This window comes from Nerophis lumbriciformis, linkage group LG36, assembly GCF_033978685.3.
Source record: "Nerophis lumbriciformis linkage group LG36, RoL_Nlum_v2.1, whole genome shotgun sequence".
Lineage (NCBI taxonomy): Eukaryota > Metazoa > Chordata > Actinopteri > Syngnathiformes > Syngnathidae > Nerophis > Nerophis lumbriciformis.
In genome coordinates, this window is record NC_084583.2 from 12,630,539 (window position 1) to 12,650,976 (window position 20,438).

General features: G+C 37.5%; 4 protein-coding genes across 4 annotated transcripts; all 4 read left to right on the forward strand.

Moving 5' to 3' along the window:
- The first annotated feature begins 2,019 nt into the window (after positions 1 to 2,019).
- On the forward strand, positions 2,020 to 6,514 carry LOC133576801 (protocadherin gamma-A11-like). The gene is made up of 2 exons (XM_061930142.2): positions 2,020 to 4,422; positions 6,503 to 6,514. Exons 1-2 carry the CDS (start codon positions 2,038 to 2,040, stop codon positions 6,512 to 6,514), a joined length of 2,397 nt encoding a protein of 798 aa, XP_061786126.2. The 5' UTR covers positions 2,020 to 2,037.
- Positions 6,515 to 6,609: 95 nt separating this feature from the next.
- LOC133576800 (protocadherin gamma-A11-like) lies at positions 6,610 to 11,143 on the forward strand. Its single transcript, XM_061930141.1, has 2 exons — positions 6,610 to 9,079; positions 11,132 to 11,143. The coding sequence occupies exons 1-2, from the start codon at positions 6,695 to 6,697 to the stop codon at positions 11,141 to 11,143; spliced, it is 2,397 nt and encodes a 798-aa protein (XP_061786125.1). The 5' UTR covers positions 6,610 to 6,694.
- A 191-nt stretch (positions 11,144 to 11,334) lies between these two features.
- LOC133576799 (protocadherin gamma-A11-like) lies at positions 11,335 to 15,773 on the forward strand. The gene is made up of 2 exons (XM_061930140.1): positions 11,335 to 13,707; positions 15,762 to 15,773. Exons 1-2 carry the CDS (start codon positions 11,335 to 11,337, stop codon positions 15,771 to 15,773), a joined length of 2,385 nt encoding a protein of 794 aa, XP_061786124.1.
- A 189-nt stretch (positions 15,774 to 15,962) lies between these two features.
- LOC133576798 (protocadherin gamma-A11-like) lies at positions 15,963 to 20,404 on the forward strand. Its single transcript, XM_061930139.1, has 2 exons — positions 15,963 to 18,335; positions 20,393 to 20,404. Exons 1-2 carry the CDS (start codon positions 15,963 to 15,965, stop codon positions 20,402 to 20,404), a joined length of 2,385 nt encoding a protein of 794 aa, XP_061786123.1.
- The last annotated feature ends 34 nt before the right edge of the window (positions 20,405 to 20,438 follow it).

Genomic DNA, 20,438 nt, shown 5'->3' on the forward strand with positions numbered 1-20,438 from the left:
TGAAAACTAATGGGTTGCTATGGTGACAAACAAGAGTGCACAATGAGTCCAAACGTGGAACAGGTGAAACTAATGGGTAACCATGGAAACAAGACAAGGGAGTGAAAAGCCAGAAACTAAAGAGTCCAATAACTAAACAAAACAAAACATGATTACACAGACATGGCAATACTCAAGTATAGTAAAATGTATGTTCAAAGGAAACTAATTTGAAAAATGCAATTTATCCAAAGAGTTACTTAAGTAAATGTAACCCCCTCCACATCCCACCCCCCGGATTGTAAATAATGTAAATAATGTAAATAATTCAATGTATATACTCTGATGATTACCTTGTGTGATGCCTATGATGATAGTATGTATTTATACCATGCATTGATTTACTTGGACCCCGACTTAAACAAGTTGAAAAACTTATTAGGGTGTTAGCATTTAGTGGTCAATTGTACGGAATATTTACTGTACTGTGCAATCTACTCATAAAAGTTTCAATCAATAAATCAAACTTTAAAACCCACCTCTGACTGACAGAGAGGTTATTATGCATGGGCCTTTGCAGTCAATGATTAATCATCATCATCTTCATTCTTTGATTTTTTTAGACATTCTTTAATTTAAAGATGTATATTAATTACTAATTCATATACTTTTTTTCTACTGCCATATTTAACTGCCCACTTTGTGAATGATTGTCCAAATCAATTATGTATTTTCACTTAAATTTATAAAAGGTACCTTTTCCTTTATGTCACTTGAGGCATTGTATTGCATTCTAGTTCCTGCTATTGTATCTCTTTTATAGACTGTGCATGTTGCAGTCCAACCATATTCATAAAAAAATACCATACAGTACAGTAGTTTAAATTGTTTGTGCTCTGACATGTGGATGATAGTTGGAGGTCAATAACAATGCATACTTTTTTGTTGTTGTTGTTAAAAAGTGTTTTTAATGAAAAGAAGATTCACTTCCACAACTTATGAGATATTGACAGAATAAAACAGTAAACAATAGAACATCAAATATATACATTATTTCAATGAATGACAGCATAATGGCAACTATGGTGTGTAAAAAATACCATACACTAATGTAAAAAAAAATCCTCTTGCATAATGATTTGGCAGAAGACATTGCTTTTTTGATATGTCACATTCTAAATGCATTTTTGTTTTTGTTTTTGGTTTTTTTCACGCCAACATTATTTTGTTGGGTATTTGTTGAATCTTCATAAATTTATGAATGGTTTTACAATCAAACATTAGATGGTATACACTTTATTGCACTTAACAGTTGTTGGTTTAAAGTGTTTAAAGTGCAGAGTTTGCTACATTATCAGGGTAGCTTCTGAAATAATCTTCTCAGTGTGATCTCAATACTCTTTTAGACCGTTGATATTGCCTTACTTGATTATTTTTGAATGGTCTGTATTTTTCTATGTGAGGACAAAAACTAAAGGCATCTAATACGTGATTAAAAAAAATACTTTGTGATTATTGGATATGTTTTTTGATGAATACAATAGCTTCTAAGGCCAGGATACACATTCATGTTCCCTGTTATGACCAAAGATACACATTTAAAAAAATTAGGCTTATATGTGATATCTAACTCAAATAATGAATGTCAACTCTGTTGATTGCATGACAAGGCAGGCAGCCTTGATACTAAAAATTGATTACTGACTAACAATGGATTTATATACGCAATGTAAGATTGAATTTCTTGTTAAAGTCTAAATTGGACAATGCAGGGAATATATAATGTCTTTAAATCGAACTGCATATTTATTTTAGTTAGAGTGCGACCACGGATGCATTTGCTAACACATGGGCATGTTTTTATCTTAGTGTGATATTTGAAATGGACTGAAGATGTCGCTATATAACTGTCATAAAAAATGTGTTTTACTCGGCTCTTTGTGGAAGGGCGTTTTAGCACAAACAGTCTGGTTCTTTAAGAGAGCCACACCGCGTTGCTGTCAAAGGAGAAATATACATTTTAACTGGAAACTGTTTTTTTTTTCTTCATTTTGAAACATGTTTTTAACGATGGATTCCAGACGGTTTCGGATGGGCACATTTTATTACGTCCTCTTTTTGTTGCATGCTGCATATGGAGACGTGAGCTTTTCCTTTCCTGAGGAGATGAAACGAGGATCTGTCATTGGGAATTTAGCCAAGGATCTCGGACTGGAAGCAAGCGCACTGTCCGCCAGAAAAGCTCGCATCAACACGGTGGGGGGCGGAAAACCTTATTGTGATCTAAACATGAAAAGTGGAGAGCTGATTGTCGCCGACAGGATTGACCGAGAGAGCCTTTGTGGAGACAAAGCTTCGTGTGTCCTAAAACATGAGGTAGTTCTGCAGAATCCTCTGAAGCTTCATCAGATTAATTTGCACATTCAAGATGTTAATGATAACGCACCAATGTTTAAAGACACCGTAATTAATTTGGAGATAAGTGAACTAGCCATCAAAGGAGCTCGTTTTGTGATAGAAGAGGGGCACGATGCAGACATAGGACAAAATGCAGTTCAACAATACAGCCTAAGAAAGAATGATAATTTTGTTCTTGCTGTCAGCGGTAACACAATAGAATTAGTTCTTGATAAAGAACTTGACCGTGAAAAACAAAATGAGATGAATTTGCTTCTCACAGCTTTAGATGGCGGCTCTCCTCAGAGATCAGGTACAGTAGTCATACACGTCACTGTGCTGGATGCTAATGATAATGTACCAGTGTTCAGCCAAGCTGTTTATAAAGCCAGTCTGCCTGAAAACTCTCCTCCTGATACAATAGTGATTAATGTCAGTGCTACTGATGCTGATGAAGGAGTGAATGGAGAAGTAAGTTATGAATTTGGTCACGTTTCAGAAGATGTGGAGAAGTTATTCAGTATTGATCGTAAAGTGGGTGCGATAGGAGTAATTGGAAATGTTGATTATGAATCAACATCTTCATATGAAATACGTATGAAAGCCAAAGATGGATTAGGACTGTCATCTTATGCCAAGGTGATTATTTATATCACTGATGTAAATGACAACGCTCCTGTGATACATTTAGAATCACTGTCTAATCCAGTACCAGAGAATGTGTCACCTGGTACAGAGGTGGGCATCATTAATGTTCAGGACAGAGACTCTGAGAAGAACGGACAAGTCCGCTGCTCCATTCAACAAAATGTCCCCTTTAAGTTAGTTCCTTCTATTAAAAACTATTATTCTCTGGTGACTACTGGACAACTGGACCGTGAACTAGTGTCTGATTACAACATTACAATCAGTGCCACTGACGAGGGCTCTCCTCCTCTGTCCTCATCTAAAAGTCTTCACTTATCTGTAGCGGACATCAACGACAACCCACCTGTGTTTGAGGAACAGTCCTACAGCGCATATGTGAGTGAAAATAACAAAGCTGGATCCACTTTATGTTCCGTTAGTGCTCGAGACCCTGACTGGAGACAAAACGGTACCGTGATTTATTCTCTGTTAGCTGCTGAGGTGAACGGTGCCCCGGTGTCCTCCTATGTTTCCGTTAACGGAGACACAGGTGTGATCCACGCTGTCAGGTCATTTGATTATGAACATTTGAGGAGTTTTAAAGTCCACGTCATGGCCAGAGACAACGGTTCTCCTCCGCTGAGCAGCAACGTGAGCGTCAGTGTGTTCATATCGGATGTGAATGACAACTCTCCTCAGATACTGTACCCCTCCCCAGAGGGTAACTCCTTCATGACTGAGCTGGTCCCCAAAGCTGCACATGGAGGCTCTGTGGTGTCCAAAGTGATAGCTGTGGACGCAGACTCCGGACAGAACGCCTGGCTGTCCTATCATATAGTCAAGTCCACTGATCCGGGACTTTTCACCATTGGTCTCCACAGTGGAGAGATCAGGACCCAGCGGGACATTTCTGAATCTGACAGCATGAAACAGAACCTGATTGTGGCAGTGAAAGATAACGGACAGCCCCCTCTCTCTGCCACCTGCTCCATGTATTTACTTATTTCTGATAACCTGGCTGAGGTCCCAGAACTGAAGGACATTTCTTATGACGAGAAGAATTCCAAACTGACATCTTATCTGATCATCGCGCTGGTGTCTGTGTCCACCTTCTTTCTGACCTTCATCATCATCGTCCTGGGTGTGAGGTTTTGTCGCAGGAGAAAGCCCAGACTGTTGTTTGATGGAGCAGTTGCCATCCCCAGCGCGTATCTGCCTCCTAATTACGCAGATGTTGACGGCACAGGAACTTTACGCAGCACCTACAACTATGACGCCTACTTGACAACAGGTTCTAGAACCAGTGACTTTAAGTTTGTGTCTTCCTACAATGACAACACGCTGCCTGCTGACCAGACTCTGAGGAAAAGTCCTTCTGACTTTGTTGATGATCTTCATGATTCTTTTGACCCCTTGGAGGTAGGAACCTTTGCTATTTTAATCAAATTTTACTGGCCAAGCTTAAACCCACCATTTCACACACAAACACGTTCATGCAATCTTGTGTTGTGCCATTCTTTAACTAGTTTAGTATTTATGAATTTCAAAGTAATTTTTGCACTGCAGTTTGTTTTCATGTTTTAGAAATTATTCCATACATGTCAACAAAGTAGTTTTTTGTCCTCAAATGTGTTTATTGTGTTTCCCTGATTTGATTCTACACAAGCTTAGTGCTTTTGACAGATGTACATAGTATGTTAGTTTAATGCATGGATATGCATTCATTGACTACTGTTAATTTGCATACAAGTTATACTATCAATATATCAAATAAAAGTATAGTGTTTCTTCTTCTCAAACATAGTCAAGTATAGTAAAATGTATGTTGCAAGGAAACTAATTTGAAAAATGCAATTTATCCAAAGAGTTACTTAAGTAAATGTAACCCCCTCCACATCCCACCCCCCGGATTGTAAATAATGTAAATAATGTAAATAATTCAATGTATATACTCTGATGATTAACTTGTGTGATGACTGTATTATGCTGATAGTATATATTTATACCATGCATTGATTTACTTGGACCCCGACTTAAACAAGTTGAAAAGCTTATTCGGGTGTTACCATTTAGTGGTCAATTGTACGGAATATGTACTGTACTGTGCAATCTACTCATAAAAGTTTCAATCAATCAATCAAACTCTAAAACCCACCTCTGACTGACAGAGACGTTATTATGCATGGGCCTTTGCAGTAATCATCATCATCTTCATTCTTTGATTTTTTTAGACATTCTTTAATTTAAAGATGTATATTATTTACTAATTCATATACTTTTATTTTTCTACTGCCATATTTAACTGCCCACTTTGTGAATGATTGTCCAAATCACTTATATAATTTTCACTTAAATTTAAAAAAGGTAGCTTTTCCTTTTTGTCACTTGAGGCATTGTATTGCATTCTAGTTCCTGCTATCTACTCCAGAGGAGTGTATCTCTTTTATAGACTGTGCATATTGCAGTCCAACCATATTCATAAAAAAATACCATACAGTACAGTAGTTTAATTGTTTGTGCTCTGACATGTGGATGATAGTTGGAGGTCAATAACAATGATTACTTTTTTGTTGTTGTTGTTAAAAAAGTGTTTTTAATGAAAAGAAGATTCACTTCCACAACTTATGAGATATTGACAGACTAAAACAGTAAACAATAGAACATCAAATGTATACATTATTTCAATGAATGACAGCATAATGGCAACTATGGTGTGTAAAAAATACCATAGACTACTGTAAAAAAAATAATCTTGCATAATAATTTGGCAGAAGACATAGCTTTTTTGATATGTCACATTCTAAATGCATTTTTGTTTTTGTTTTTTGTTTTTTTCACACCAACATTATTTTGTTGGGTATTTGTTGAATCTTCATAAATGTATTAATGGTTTTACATTCAAACATTAGATGGTATACACTGTATTGTACTTAACAGTTGTTGGTTTAAACTGTTTAAAGTGCAGAGTTTAATACATTGTTTATCAGGGTAGCTTCCGAAATAATCTTCTCAGTGTGATCTCAAGACTCCTTTAGACCGTTTATATTGCCTTACTTGATTATTTTTGAATGGTCTGTATTTTTCTTTGTGAGGTCAAAAACTAAAGGCATCTAATACGTGATTAAAAAAAATAATTTGTGATTATTGGATATGTTTATCGATGAATACAATAGCTTCTAAAGCCAGGATACACATTCATGTTCCCTGTTATGACCAAAGATACACATTTAGAAAAATTAGACTTATATGTGATATCTAACTCAAATAATGAATATCAACTGTGTTGATTGCATGACAAGGCAGGCAACCTTGATACTAAAAATTGATTACTGACTAATAATGGATTTATATACGCAGTGTAAGATTGAATTTCTTGTTAAAGCCTAAATTGGACAATACAGGGAATATATAATGTCTTTAAATCGAACTGCATATTTATTTTAGTTAGAGTGCGACCACGGATGCATTTGCTAACACATGGGCATGTTTTCTTTCTTAGTGTGACATTTGAAATGGCCTGAAGATGTCGCTATATAACTGTCATAAAAAATGTGTTTTACTCGGCTCTTTGTGGAAGGGCGTTTTAGCACAAACAGTCTGGTTCTTTAAGAGAACCACACCGCGTTGCTGTCAAAGGAGAAATATACATTTTAACTGGAAACTGTTTTTTTTTCTTTCTTCATTTTGAAACATGTTTTTAACGATGGATTCCAGACGGTTTCGGATGGGCACCTTTTATTACGTCCTCTTTTTGTTGCATGCTGCATATGGAGACGTGAGCTTTTCCTTTCCTGAGGAGATGAAACGAGGATCTGTCATTGGGAATTTAGCCAAGGATCTCGGACTGGAAGCAAGCGCACTGTCCGCCAGAAAAGCCCGCATCAACACGGTGGGGGGCGGAAAACCTTATTGTGATCTAAACATGAAAAGTGGAGAGCTGATTGTCGCCGACAGGATTGACCGAGAGAGCCTTTGTGGAGACAAAGCTTCGTGTGTCCTAAAACATGAGGTCGTGCTGCAGAATCCTCTGGAGCTTCATCGGATTAATTTGCACATTCAAGATGTTAATGATAACGCACCAATGTTTAAAGACAACGTGATTAATTTAGAGATAAGTGAGTCAGCCGATAAAGGAGCTCGTTTTGTGATAGAAGAGGGGCACGATGCAGATATAGGACAAAATTCAGTTCAACAATACAGCCTAAGAAAGAATGATCATTTTGTTCTTGCTGTCAGTGGTAACACAATAGAATTAGTTCTTGATAAAGAACTCGACCGTGAAAAACAAAATGAGATTAATTTGCTTCTCACAGCTTTAGATGGCGGCTCTCCTCAGAGATCAGGTACAGTAGTCATACACGTCACTGTGCTGGATGCTAATGATAATGTACCAGTGTTCATCCAAGCTGTTTATAAAGCCAGTCTGCCTGAAAACTCTCCTCCTGATACAATAGTGATTAATGTCAGTGCTACTGATGCTGACGAAGGAGTGAATGGAGAAGTGAGTTATGAATTTGGTCATGTTTCAGAAGATGTGGAGAAGTTATTCAGTATTGATCGTGAAGTGGGTGCGATAGGAGTAATTGGAAATGTTGATTATGAATCCACATCTTCATATGAAATACGTATTAAAGCCAAAGATGGATTAGGACTGTCATCTTATGCCAAGGTGATTATTTATATCACTGATGTAAATGACAACGCTCCTGTGATACATTTAGAATCACTGTCTAATCCAGTACCAGAGAATGTGTCACCTGGTACAGAGGTGGGCATCATTAATGTTCAGGACAGAGACTCTGAGAAGAACGGACAAGTCCGCTGCTCCATTCAACAAAATGTCCCCTTTAAGTTAGTTCCTTCTATTAAAAACTATTATTCTCTGGTGACTACTGGACAACTGGACCGTGAACTAGTGTCTGATTACAACATTACAATCAGTGCCACTGACGAGGGCTCTCCTCCTCTGTCCTCATCTAAAAGTCTTCACTTATCTGTAGCGGACATCAACGACAACCCACCTGTGTTTGAGGAACAGTCCTACAGCGCATATGTGAGTGAAAATAACAAAGCTGGATCCACTTTATGTTCCGTTAGTGCTCGAGACCCTGACTGGAGACAAAACGGTACCGTGATTTATTCTCTGTTAGCTGCTGAGGTGAACAGTGCCCCGGTATCCTCCTATGTTTCCGTTAACGGAGACACAGGTGTGATCCACGCTGTCAGGTCATTTGATTATGAACATTTGAGGACTTTTAAAGTCCACGTCATGGCCAGAGACAACGGTTCTCCTCCACTGAGCAGCAACGTGAGCGTCAGTGTGATCATATCGGATGTGAATGACAACTCTCCTCAGATACTGTACCCCTCCTCAGAGGGTAACTCCTTCATGACTGAGCTGATCCCCAAAAATGCACATGGAGGCTCTGTGGTGTCCAAAGTGATAGCGGTGGACGCAGACTCCGGACAGAACGCCTGGCTGTCCTATCATATAGTCAAGTCCACTGATCCGGGACTTTTCACCATTGGTCTCCACAGTGGAGAGATCAGGACCCAGCGGGACATTTCTGAATCTGACAGCATGAAACAGAACCTGATTGTGGCAGTGAAAGATAACGGACAGCCCCCTCTCTCTGCCACCTGCTCCATGTATTTACTTATTTCTGATAACCTGGCTGAGGTCCCAGAACTGAAGGACATTTCTTATGACGAGAAGAATTCTAAACTGACGTCTTATCTGATCATCGCGCTGGTGTCTGTGTCCACCTTCTTTCTGACCTTCATCATCATCGTCCTGGGTGTGAGGTTTTGTCGCAGGAGAAAGCCCAGACTGTTGTTTGATGGAGCAGTTGCCATCCCCAGCGCGTATCTGCCTCCTAATTACGCAGATGTTGACGGCACAGGAACTTTACGCAGCACCTACAACTATGACGCCTACTTGACAACAGGTTCTAGAACCAGTGACTTTAAGTTTGTGTCTTCCTACAATGACAACACGCTGCTTGCAGACCAGACTCTGAGGAAAAGTCCTTCTGACTTTGTTGATGATCTTCATGATTCTTTTGACCCTTTGGAGGTAGGAACCTTTGCTATTTTATTCAAATTTTACTGGCCAAGCTTAAACCCACCATTTCACACACAAACACATTCATGCAATCTTGTGTTGTGCCATTCTTTAACTAGTTTAGTATTTGTAATTGTTGCACTGCAGTTTGTTTTCATGTTTTAGAAATTCTTCCATACATGTCAACAAAGTAGTTTGTTGTCCTCAAATGTGTTTATTGTGGTTCCCTGATTTGATTCTACACAAGCTTAGTGCTTTTGACAGATGTATATAGTATGTTAGTTTAATGCATGGATATGCATTCATTGACTACTGTTAATTTGCATACAAGTTATACTATCAATATATCAAATAAAAGTATAGTGTTTCTTTTTCACAAACATACTCAAGTATAGTAAAATGTATGTTGCAAGGAATCTAATTTGAAAAATGCAATTTATCCAAAGAGTTACTTAAGTAAATGTAACCCCCTCCACATCCCATTGAAAATAATGTAAATAATGTAAATAATTCAATGTATATACTCTGATGATTAACTTGTGTGATGACTGTATTATGATGATAGTATATATTTATACCGTGCATTGATTTACTTGTACTCCGACTTAAACAAGTTGAAAAACTTATTGGGGTGTTACCATTTAGTGGTCAATTGTATACGGAATATGTACTGTACTGTGCAATCTACTCATAAAAGTTCCAATCAATCAATCAAACTCTAAAACCCACCTCTGACTGACAGAGACGTTATTATGCATGGGCCTTTGCAGTCAATGATTAATCATCATCATCTTCATTCTTTGATTTTTTTTAGACATTATTTAATTTAAAGATGTATATTCATTACTAATTCATATACTTTTTTTTTTCTAGTGCCATATTTAACTGCCCACTTTGTGAATGATTGTCCAAATCACTTATATAATTTTCACTTAAATTTAAAAAAGGTAGCTTTTCCTTTATGTCACTCGAGGCATTGTATTGCATTCTAGTTCCTGCTATCTACTCCAGAGGATTGTATCTCTTTTATAGACTGTGCATATTGCAGTCCAACCATATTCATAAAAAAATACCATACAGTACAGTAGTTTAATTGTTTGTGCTCTGACATGTGGATGATAGTTGGAGGTCAATAACAATGATTACTTTTTTGTTGTTGTTGTTAAAAAGTGTTTTTAATGAAAAGAAGATTCACTCCCACAACTTATGAGATATTGACATAAAACAGTAAACAATAGAACATCAAATATATACATTATTTCAATGAATGACAGCATAATGGTGTGTTAAAAATACCATAGACTACTGTAAAAAAAAAATCCTCTTGCATAATAATTTGGCAGAAGAGATTGCTTTTTTGATATGTCACATTCTAAATGCATTTTTGTTTTTGTTTTTTGTTTTTTTCACGCCAACATTATTGTGTTGGGTATTTGTTGAATATTCATAAATTTATGAATGGTTTTACAATCAAACATTAGAGGGTATACACTTTATTGTACTTAACAGTTGTTGGTTTAAAGTGTTTAAAGTGCAGAGTTTGCTACATTATCAGGGTAGCTTCTGAAATAATCTTCTCAGTGGGATCTCAAGACTCTTGTAGACCGTTTATATTGCCTTACTTGATTATTTTTGAATGGTCTGTATTTTTCTATGTGAGGACAAAAACTAAAGGCATCTAATACGTGATTAAAAAAAAAAATACTTTGTGATTATTGGATATGTTTATTGATGAATACAATAGCTTCTAAAGCCAGGAAACACATTCATGTTCCCTGTTATGACCAAAAATACACATTTAAAAAAAAAAATAGGCTTATATGTGATATCTAACTCAAATAATGAATGTCAACTCTGTTGATTGCATGACAAGGCAGGCAGCCTTGATACTAAAAATTGATTACTGACTAACAATGGATTTATATACGCAGTGTAAGATTGAATTTTTTGTTAAAGCCTAAATTGGACAATACAGGGAATATATAATGTCTTTAAATCGAACTGCATATTTATTTTAGTTAGAGTGCGACCACGGATGCATTTGCTGACACGTTTTTATCTTAGTGTGATATTTGAAATGGACTGAAGATGTCGCTATATAACTGTCATAAAAAATGTGTTTTACTCGGCTCTTTGTGGAAGGGCGTTTTAGCACAAACAGTCTGGTTCTTTAAGAGAACCACACCGCGTTGCTGTCAAAGGAGAAATATACATTTTAACTGGAAACTGTTTTTTTTTTTTCTTCATTTTGAAACATGTTTTTAACGATGGATTCCAGACGGTTTCTGATGGGCACCTTTTATTACGTCCTCTTTTTGTTGCATGCTGCATATGGAGACGTGAGCTTTTCCTTTCCTGAGGAGATGAAACAAGGATCTGTCATTGGGAATTTAGCCAAGGATCTCGGACTGGAAGCAAGCGCACTGTCCGCCAGAAAAGCCCGCATCAACACGGTGGGGGGCGGAAAACCTTATTGTGATCTAAACATGAAAAGTGGAGAGCTGATTGTCGCCGACAGGAATGACCGAGAGAGCCTTTGTGGAGACAAAGCTTCATGTGTCCTAAAACATGAGGTCGTGCTGCAGAATCCTCTGGAGCTTCATCGGTTTAATTTGCACATTCAAGATGTTAATGATAACGCACCAATGTTTAAAGACAACGTGATTAATTTGGAGATAAGTGAGTCAGCCTTTAAAGGAGCTCGTTTTGTGATAGAAGAGGGGCACGATGCAGATATAGGACAAAATTCAGTTCAACAATACAGCCTAAGAAAGAATGATCATTTCGTTCTTGCTGTCAGCGGTAACACAATAGAATTAGTTCTTGATAAAGAACTCGACCGTGAAAAACAAAATGAGATGAATTTGCTTCTCACAGCTTTAGATGGCGGCTCTCCTCAGAGATCAGGTACAGTAGTCATACACGTCACTGTGCTGGATGCTAATGATAATGTACCAGTGTTCAGCCAAGCTGTTTATAAAGCCAGTCTGCCTGAAAACTCTCCTCCTGATACAATAGTGATTAATGTCAGTGCTACTGATGCTGATGAAGGAGTGAATGGAGAAGTGAGTTATGAATTTGGTCATGTTTCAGAAGATGTGGAGAAGTTATTCAGTATTGATCGTAAAGTGGGTGCGATAGGAGTAATTGGAAATGTTGATTATGAATCAACATCTTCATATGAAATACGTATGAAAGCCAAAGATGGATTAGGACTGTCATCTTATGCCAAGGTGATTATTTATATCACTGATGTAAATGACAACGCTCCTGTGATACATTTAGAATCACTGTCTAATCCAGTACCAGAGAATGTGTCACCTGGTACAGAGGTGGGCATCATTAATGTTCAGGACAGAGACTCTGAGAAGAACGGACAAGTCCGCTGCTCCATTCAAGAAAATGTCCCCTTTAAGTTAGTTCCTTCTATTAAAAACTATTATTCTCTGGTGACTACTGGACAACTGGACCGTGAACTAGTGTCTGATTACAACATTACAATCAGTGCCACTGACGAGGGCTCTCCTCCTCTGTCCTCCTCTAAAAGTATTAATTTATCGGTAGCAGACATCAACGACAACCCACCTGTGTTTGAGGAACAGTCCTACAGCGCATATGTGAGTGAAAATAACAAAGCTGGCTCCACTTTATGTTCTGTTAGTGCTCGAGACCCTGACTGGAGACAAAACGGTACCGTGATTTATTCTCTGTTAGCTGCTGAGGTGAACGGTGCCCCGGTGTCCTCCTATGTTTCCGTTAACGGAGACACAGGTGTGATCCACACTGTCAGGTCATTTGATTATGAACATTTGAGGAGTTTTAAAGTCCACGTCTTGGCCAGAGACAACGGTTCTCCTCCGCTGAGCAGCAACGTGAGCGTCAGTGTGTTCATATCGGATGTGAATGACAACTCTCCTCAGATACTGTACCCCTCCCCAGAGGGTAACTCCTTCATGACTGAGCTGGTCCCCAAAGCTGCACATGGAGGCTCTGTGGTGTCCAAAGTGATAGCTGTGGACGCAGACTCCGGACAGAACGCCTGGCTGTCCTATCATATAGTCAAGTCCACTGATCCGGGACTTTTCACCATTGGTCTCCACAGTGGAGAGATCAGGACCCAGCGGGACATTTCTGAATCTGACAGCATGAAACAGAACCTGATTGTGGCAGTGAAAGATAACGGACAGCCCCCTCTTTCTGCCACCTGCTCCATGTATTTACTTATTTCTGATAACCTGGCTGAGGTCCCAGAACTGAAGGACATTTCTTATGATGAGAAGAATTCCAAACTGACGTCTTATCTGATCATCGCGCTGGTGTCTGTGTCCACCTTCTTTCTGACCTTCATCATCATCGTCCTCGGTGTGAGGTTTTGTCGCAGGAGAAAGCCCAGACTGTTGTTTGATGGAGCAGTTGCCATCCCCAGCGCGTATCTGCCTCCTAATTACGCAGATGTTGACGGCACAGGAACTTTACGCAGCACCTACAACTATGACGCCTACTTGACAACAGGTTCTAGAACCAGTGACTTTAAGTTTGTGTCTTCCTACAATGACAACACGCTGCCTGCTGATCAGACTCTGAGGAAAAGTCCTTCTGACTTTGTTGATGATCTTCATGATTCTTTTGACCCCTTGGAGGTAGGAACCTTTGCTATTTTAATCAAATTTTACTGGCCAAGCTTAAACCCACCATTTCACACACAAACACATTCATGCAATCTTGTGTTGTGCCATTCTTTAACTAGTTTAGTATTTATGAATTTCAAAGTAATTTTTGCACTGCAGTTTGTTTTCATGTTTTAGAAATTCTTCCATACATGTCAACAAAGTACTTTGTTGTCCTCAAATGTGTTTATTGTGGCTCCCTGATTTGATTCTACACAAGCTTAGTGCTTTTGACAGATGTATATAGTATGTTAGTTTAATGCATGGATATGCATATATTGACTACTGTTAATTTGCATACAAGTTATACTATCAATATATCAAATAAAAGTATAGTGTTTCTTCTTCTCAAACATACTCAAGTATAGTAAAATGTATGTTGCAAAGAAACTAATTTGAAAAATGCAATTTATCCAAAGAGTTACTTAAATGTAACGCCCTCCACATCCACCCCCCAGATTGTAAATAATGTAAATAATTCAATGTATATACTCTGATGATTAACTTGTGTGATGACTGTATTATGCTGATAATATATATTTATACCATGCATTTATTTACTTGGACCCCGACTTAAACAAGTTGAAAAACTTATTGGGGTGTTACCATTTAGTGGTCAATTGTACGGAATATGTACTGTACTGTGCAATCTACTCATAAAAGTTTCAATCAATCAATCAAACTCTAAAACCCACCTCTGATTGACAGAGACGTTATTATGCATGGGCCTTTGCAGTCAATGATTAATCATCATCATCTTCATTCTTTGATTTTTTTTTAGACATTATTTAATTTAAAGATGTATATTAATTACTAATTCATATACTTTTTATTCCTACTGCCATATTTAACTGCCCACTTTGTGAATGATTGTCCAAATCACTTATATATTTTTCACTTAAATTTAAAAAAGGTAGCTTTTCCTTTTTGTCACTTGAGGCATTGTATTGCATTCTAGTTCCTGCTATCTCCTCCAGAGGATTGTATCTCTTTTGTAGACTGTGCATGTTGCAGTCCAACCATATTCATAAAAAAATACCATACAGTACAGTAGTTTAAATTGTTTGTGCTCTGACATGTGGATGATAGTTGGAGGTCAATAACAATGATTACTTTTTTGTTGTTGTTGTTAAAAAGTGTTTTTAATGAAAAGAAGATTCACTTCCACAACTTATGAGATATTGACAGAATAAAACAGTAAACATCAAATATATACATTATTTCAATGAATGGCAGCATAATGGCAACTAGGGTGTGTAAAAAAATCCTCTTGCATAATGATTTGGCAGAAGACATTGCTTTTTTGATATGTCACATTCTAAATGCATTTTAGTTTTTGTTTTTTTGTTTTTTTTCACGCAAGAAGTCGAGAGACATTATTTTGTTGGGTATTTGTTGAATCTTCATAAATGTATGAATGGTTTTACAATCAAACATTAGATGGTATACACTTTATTGTACTTAACAGTTGTTGGTTAAAAGTGTTTAAAGTGCAGAGTTTAATACATTGTTTATCAGGGTAGCTTCTGAAATAATTGTGATCTCACTACTCTTTTAGACCGTTTATATTGCCTTACTTGATTATTTTTGAATGGTCTGTATTTTTCTTTGTGAGGACAAAAACTAAAGGCATCTAATACGTGATTAAAAAAAATATTTTGTGATTATTGGATATGTTTATTGATGAATACAATAGCTTCTAAAGCCAGGAAACACATTAATGTTCCCTAGCTGTTATGACCAAAAATACACATTTAAAAAAAAAAAAAGGCTTATATGTGATATCTAACTCAAATAATGATTGTCAACTCTGTTGATTGCATGACAAGGCAGGCAGCCTTGATACTAACAATTGATTACTGACTAATAATGGATTTATATACGCAGTGTAAGATTTAATTTCTTGTTAAAGCCTAAATTGGACAATACAGGGAATATATGATGTCTTTAAATCGAACTGCATATTTATTTTAGTTAGAGTGCGACCACGGATGCATTTGCACACATGGGCATGTTTTTTATCTTAGTGTGACATTTGAAATGGACTGAAGATGTCGCTATATAACTGTCATAAAAAATGTGTTTTACTCGGCTCTTTGTGGAAGGGCGTTTTAGCACAAACAGTCTGGTTCTTTAAGAGAAACACACCGCGTTGCTGTCAAAGGAGAAATATACATTTTAACTGGAAACTGTTTTTTCTTTCTTCATTTTGAAACATGTTTTTAACGATGGATTCCAGACGGTTTCTGATGGGCACCTTTTATTACGTCCTCTTTTTGTTGCATGCTGCATATGGAGACGTGAGCTTTTCCTTTCCTGAGGAGATGAAACGAGGATCTGTCATTGGGAATTTAGCCAAGGATCTCGGACTGGAAACAAGCGCACTGTCCACCAGAAAAGCCCGCATCAACACGGTGGGGGGCGGAAAACCTTATTGTGATCTAAACATGAAAAGTGGAGAGCTGATTGTCGCCGACAGGATTGACCGAGAGAGCCTTTGTGGAGACAAAGCTTCGTGTGTCCTAAAACATGAGGTCGTGGTGCAGAATCCTCTGGAGCTTCATCGGTTTAATTTGCACATTCAAGATGTTAATGATAACGCACCAATGTTTAAAGACAACGTGATTAATTTGGAGATAAGTGAGTCAGCCTTTAAAGGAGCTCGTTTTGTGATAGAAGAGGGGCACGATGCAGATATAGGACAAAATTCAGTTCAACAATACAGCCTAAGAAAGAATGATAATTTCGTTCTTGCTGTCAGCGGTAACACAATAGAATTAGTTCTTGATAAAGAACTTGACCGTGAAAAACAAAATGAGATGAATTTGCTTCTCACAGCTTTAGATGGCGGCTCTCCTCAGAGATCAGGTACAGTAGTCATACACGTCACTGTGCTGGATGCTAATGATAATGTACCAGTGTTCAGCCAAGCTGTTTATAAAGCCAGTCTGCCTGAAAACTCTCCTCCTGATACAATAGTGATTAATGTCAGTGCTACTGATGCTGATGAAGGAGTGAATGGAGAAGTGAGTTATGAATTTGGTCACGTTTCAGAAGATGTGGAGAAGTTATTCAGTATTGATCGTAAAGTGGGTGCGATAGGAGTAATTGGAAATGTTGATTATGAATCAACATCTTCATATGAAATACGTATGAAAGCCAAAGATGGAATAGGACTGTCATCTTATGCCAAGGTGATTATTTATATCACTGATGTAAATGACAACGCTCCTGTGATACATTTAGAATCACTGTCTAATCCAGTACCAGAGAATGTGTCACCTGGTACAGAGGTGGGCATCATTAATGTTCAGGACAGAGACTCTGAGAAGAACGGACAAGTCCGCTGCTCCATTCAACAAAATGTCCCCTTTAAGTTAGTTCCTTCTATTAAAAACTATTATTCTCTGGTGACTACTGGACAACTGGACCGTGAACTAGTGTCTGATTACAACATTACAATCAGTGCCAATGACGAGGGCTCTCCTCCTCTGTCCTCCTCTAAAAGTCTTCACTTATCTGTAGCGGACATCAACGACAACCCACCTGTGTTTGAGGAACAGTCCTACAGTGCATATGTGAGTGAAAATAACAAAGCTGGATCCACTTTATGTTCCGTTAGTGCTCGAGACCCTGACTGGAGACAAAACGGTACCGTGATTTATTCTCTGTTAGCTGCTGAGGTGAATGGTGCCCCGGTGTCCTCCTATGTATCTGTTAACGGAGACACAGGTGTGATCCACGCTGTCAGGTCATTTGATTATGAACATTTGAGGACTTTTAAAGTCCACGTCATGGCCAGAGACAACGGTTCTCCTCCACTGAGCAGCAACGTGAGCGTCAGTGTGTTCATATCGGATGTGAATGACAACTCTCCTCAGATACTGTACCCCTCCTCAGAGGGTAACTCCTTCATGACTGAGCTGATCCCCAAAAATGCACATGGAGGCTCTGTGGTGTCCAAAGTGATAGCGGTGGACGCAGACTCCGGACAGAACGCCTGGCTGTCCTATCATATAGTCAAGTCCACTGATCCGGGACTTTTCACCATTGGTCTCCACAGTGGAGAGATCAGGACCCAGCGGGACATTTCTGAATCCGACAGCATGAAACAGAACCTGATTGTGGCAGTGAAAGATAACGGACAGCCCTCTCTCTCTGCCACCTGCTCCATGTATTTACTTATTTCTGATAACCTGGCTGAGGTCCCAGAACTGAAGGACATTTCTTATGAGGAGAAGAATTCCAAACTGACGTCTTATCTGATCATCGCGCTGGTGTCTGTGTCCACCTTCTTTCTGACCTTCATCATCATCGTCCTGGGTGTGAGGTTTTGTCGCAGGAGAAAGCCCAGACTGTTGTTTGATGGAGCAGTTGCCATCCCCAGCGCGTATCTGCCTCCTAGTTACGCAGATGTTGACGGCACAGGAACTTTACGCAGCACCTACAACTATGACGCCTACTTGACAACAGGTTCTAGAACCAGTGACTTTAAGTTTGTGTCTTCTTACAATGACAACACGCTGCCTGATGACCAGACTCTGAGGAAAAGTCCTTCTGACTTTGTTGATGATCTTCATGATTCTTTTGACCCCTTGGAGGTAGGACCCTTTGCTATTTTAATCCAATGTTACTGGCCAAGCTTAAACCCGCCATTTCACACACAAACACATTCATGCAATCCTGTGCTGTGCCATTCTTTAACTAGTTTAGTATTTATGAATTTCAAAGTAATTTTTGCACTGCAGTTTGTTTTCATGTTTTAGAAATTCTTCCATACATGTCAACAAAGTACTTTGTTGTCCTCAAATGTGTTTATTGTGGCTCCCTGATTTGATTCTACACAAGCTTAGTGCTTTTGACAGATGTATATAGTATGTTAGTTTAATGCATGGATATGCATTCATTGACTACTGTTAATTTGCATACAAGTTATACTATCAATATATCAAATAAAAGTATAGTGTTTCTTCTTCTCAAACATACTCAAGTATAGTAAAATGTATGTTGCAAGGAAACTAATTTGAAAAATGCAATTTATCCAAAGAGTTACTTAAGTAAATGTAACGCCCTCCACATCCCACCCCCCGGATTGTAAATAATGTAAATAATTCAATGTATATACTCTGATGATTAACTTGTGTGATGACTGTATTATGCTGATAATATATATTTATACCATGCATTGATTTACTTGGACCCCGACTTAAACAAGTTGAAAAACTTATTGGGGTGTTACCATTTAGTGGTCAATTGTACGGAATATGTACTGTACTGTGCAATCTACTCATAAAAGTTTCAATCAATCAATCAAACTCTAAAACCCACCTCTGATTGACAGAGACGTTATTATGCATGGGCCTTTGCAGTCAATGATTAATCATCATCTTCATTCTTTGATTTTTTTTTAGACATTATTTAATTTAAAGATGTATATTAATTACTAATTCATATACTTTTTATTCTTACTGCCATATTTAACTGCCCACTTTGTGAATGATTGTCCAAATCACTTATATATTTTTCACTTAAATTTAAAAAAGGTAGCTTTTCCTTTTTGTCACTTGAGGCATTGTATTGCATTCTAGTTCCTGCTATCTCCTCCAGAGGATTGTATCTCTTTTGTAGACTGTGCATGTTGCAGTCCAACCATATTCATAAAAAAATACCATACAGTACAGTAGTTTAAATTGTTTGTGCTCTGACATGTGGATGATAGTTGGAGGTCAAAAACAATGATTACTTTTTTGTTGTTGTTGTTAAAAAGTGTTTTTAATGAAAAGAAGATTCACTTCCACAACTTATGAGATATTGACAGAATAAAACAGTAAACATCAAATATATACATTATTTCAATGAATGACAGCATAATGGCAACTATGGTGTGTAAAAAAATCCTCTTGCATAATGATTTGGCAGAAGACATTGCTTTTTTGATATGTCACATTCTAAATGCATTTTTGTTTTTGTTTTTTTGTTTTTTTTCACGCAAGAAGTCGAGAGACATTATTTTGTTGGGTATTTGTTGAATCTTCATAAATGTATGAATGGTTTTACAATCAAACATTAGATGGTATACACTTTATTGTACTTAACAGTTGTTGGTTAAAAGTGTTTAAAGTGCAGAGTTTAATACATTGTTTATCAGGGTAGCTTCTGAAATAATTGTGATCTCACTACTCTTTTAGACCGTTTATATTGCCTTACTTGATTATTTTTGAATGGTCTGTATTTTTCTTTGTGAGGACAAAAACTAAAGGCATCTAATACGTGATTAAAAAAAATATTTTGTGATTATTGGATATGTTTATTGATGAATACAATAGCTTCTAAAGCCAGGAAACACATTAATGTTCCCTAGCTGTTATGACCAAAAATACACATTTAAAAAAAAAAAAAGGCTTATATGTGATATCTAATTCAAATAATGATTGTCAACTCTGTTGATTGCATGACAAGGCAGGCAGCCTTGATACTAACAATTGATTACTGACTAATAATGGATTTATATACGCAGTGTAAGATTTAATTTCTTGTTAAAACCTAAATTGGACAATACAGGGAATATATAATGTCTTTAAATCGAACTGCATATTTATTTTAGTTAGAGTGCGACCACGGATGCATTTGCTAACACATGGGCATGTTTTTATCTTAGTGTGATATTTGAAATGGACTGAAGATGTCGCTATATAACTGTCATA

What these genes read in the sequence shown, in the direction of transcription:
- LOC133576799 (XM_061930140.1), top strand. Translation starts at nt 11,335, where the DNA reads ATGGATTCCAGACGGTTTCTGATGGGCACCTTTTATTACGTCCTCTTT.
- LOC133576800 (XM_061930141.1), top strand. Translation starts at nt 6,695, where the DNA reads ATGTTTTTAACGATGGATTCCAGACGGTTTCGGATGGGCACCTTTTAT.
- LOC133576798 (XM_061930139.1), top strand. Translation starts at nt 15,963, where the DNA reads ATGGATTCCAGACGGTTTCTGATGGGCACCTTTTATTACGTCCTCTTT.
- LOC133576801 (XM_061930142.2), top strand. Translation starts at nt 2,038, where the DNA reads ATGTTTTTAACGATGGATTCCAGACGGTTTCGGATGGGCACATTTTAT.